Source organism: Acanthisitta chloris, unplaced genomic scaffold (genome assembly GCF_000695815.1).
Source record: "Acanthisitta chloris isolate BGI_N310 unplaced genomic scaffold, ASM69581v1 scaffold28348, whole genome shotgun sequence".
Taxonomy (NCBI): Eukaryota; Metazoa; Chordata; class Aves; order Passeriformes; family Acanthisittidae; genus Acanthisitta; species Acanthisitta chloris.
In genome coordinates this window covers 20,465-22,327 of record NW_008685847.1, presented here as the reverse complement: position 1 = coordinate 22,327, position 1,863 = coordinate 20,465, and the positions used below count along the sequence as shown (strand labels likewise).

At 52.4% G+C, this 1,863-nt stretch overlaps 1 protein-coding gene across 1 annotated transcript in view; it reads right to left on the bottom strand.

The window, feature by feature from the left end:
* Positions 1 to 6: 6 nt before the first annotated feature.
* LOC103807197 (nebulin-like) overlaps positions 7 to 1,863 on the bottom strand; it is a gene marked incomplete at both ends in the record, with an annotated part of 22,272 nt that continues 20,415 nt past the window's right edge. Inside the window, 2 exons of the mRNA XM_009079918.1 lie at positions 7 to 48; positions 1,347 to 1,439. Of these exons, the coding sequence (XP_009078166.1) occupies positions 7 to 48; positions 1,347 to 1,439 (135 nt within the window). The remainder of the gene's footprint in view (positions 49 to 1,346; positions 1,440 to 1,863) is intronic.

Sequence of the window (1,863 nt, the reverse complement as noted above, 5' to 3'; positions counted from 1 at the left end):
GGGCACTGGCGGATCGGGAGTGCTCGCGGCTGCGGCGCTGGGCCTGCACTGCAGGGCACAGCTGGGCATCACCACCGGGCACGGCGCTCAGCCTGCCCAGGGCCACGTCTGACACACAACACCTGTCAGTTCCCCTCTGTGGTCCCTCAGTGCTGGTGCCCAGGGGTTCTCCAGTGTTCGTGGACACCAGAGTGTCGTGGTTTAACCCCAGCAGCAGCCAAGAACCACACACAGCCACTCACACACTGCCCCACCAGTGGGATGGGGGAGAGAATCACAAGGGGGAAAAAGCTAGAAAAGCTCATGGGTCGAGATAAAGACAGTTTAACAGGGAAAGCAAAAACTGCACACACAAGCAAAGCAAAACAGGAATGAATTCACTGCTTCCCAGGGGCAGGAGGTGTTCAGCACCTCCAGGAGAGCAGGGACCATCACCTGTGATGGTTCCTTGGGAAGACAAACACCATCACTCCAAACATCCTCCCCTTCCTCCCACTTCATGCACTGAGCATGATGTCCTGTGGTATGGAATGTCACTTTGGGTCACCTGTCCCAGCTGTGTCTCCTCCCAGTCTCCCATGCACCCCCAACCTCCTTGCCAGCCTGGCAGTGTGGGAGGCAGCAAAGGCCTTGGCTCTGTGTAGCTTAGCAATAACAAAAACATCTCTGGATCATCAACCCTGAGTTCTGCACAAATCCTAAATGTAGCCCCACACAAGCCACTGTGAAGAAAGTTAACTCCAGCCCAAACACTGAAGTTCTACTCTTCAATATTCAGCAAACTTTTATCCTTTCTCCAGCCTCCTTCCCCTCAGTGCTACTTCCTAAACCTTTATTCTAGTGATCCCATTCCTTCCTTCCCTGACCCAGCTCTGAGCCATCCCTGACACAGTTTCCAGTCAGTCTAGTGTTTTTCTGCTCAAACAATTAGCAGCAAAGGAGTTAAAAAGGCAAAGGCAAACTGAGGACAATACATGTAGTCACTCCAAAAGGAAGCACATGTGGTACCCTGGCAGCTGTGGGTCACACAAATCCTCCTCCTCATGCCTGTGTGGGATCATCATATACTAGACCAATCATGTGTGTTTTGAAAATGGAGTTATGCTGGTGAGGAGCAGCTGTGGCCAATTTCTCCTCTAGTGACCCTCAATTCTGACAAGAAGTGTCAGTAATTCTCACAGTAAGTGTCATCCTCTGTCACTTTTGCTGTCTCAGCTCTGTTGAGCACCCAAGACTACCCTGGTGTCCTTGCCAAGGTGCAGCACTAAGTTGATCCCCAGCAGCCCTTGGCTGCACGTGCATAAATATAAACCTGTAGTGGAGGCAGCAGAGCCCGTGGAACTCACCTGAGATCATGTGCAGACTCCTGGACTGGATGTTGTCCTCGGCTGGGTCGTAGTCGAACACTGAGCCAGGGTTGGTGCGCCACACGCGCAGACCTGGGGAGGAACGAGTGCCAACTCCTCTAGGGCTGAGCAGCACATGGAGGCAGGGCCTGCCCTGCCCTGGGAGTGTTCCAGGCCAGGCTGGATGGGGTTGGAGCAGCCTGGGCTGGTGGGAGGTGTCCCTGCCCATGGTGGGGTGGGAGCTTTGAGGTCCTTCCAGCTCAAACCAGCCTGGGATGCTTTTCAAACATAACATTCCATAAACTCTTATTTTTCCATTCTATAGCACAGATTAGGTTTTTTTTCTTATCATAGAATCATAGACTCAACCAGGATGGAAAAGACCTCCAAGATCATCAAGTCCAACCCTACTGTGGTCATCCAGTCTCAGCTTGAAAACCTCCAGGGATGGTGAATCCACCACCTCCCTGGGCAGCACATTCCAATGCCTGAGCACTCTCTCTGGAAAAAATCTCTT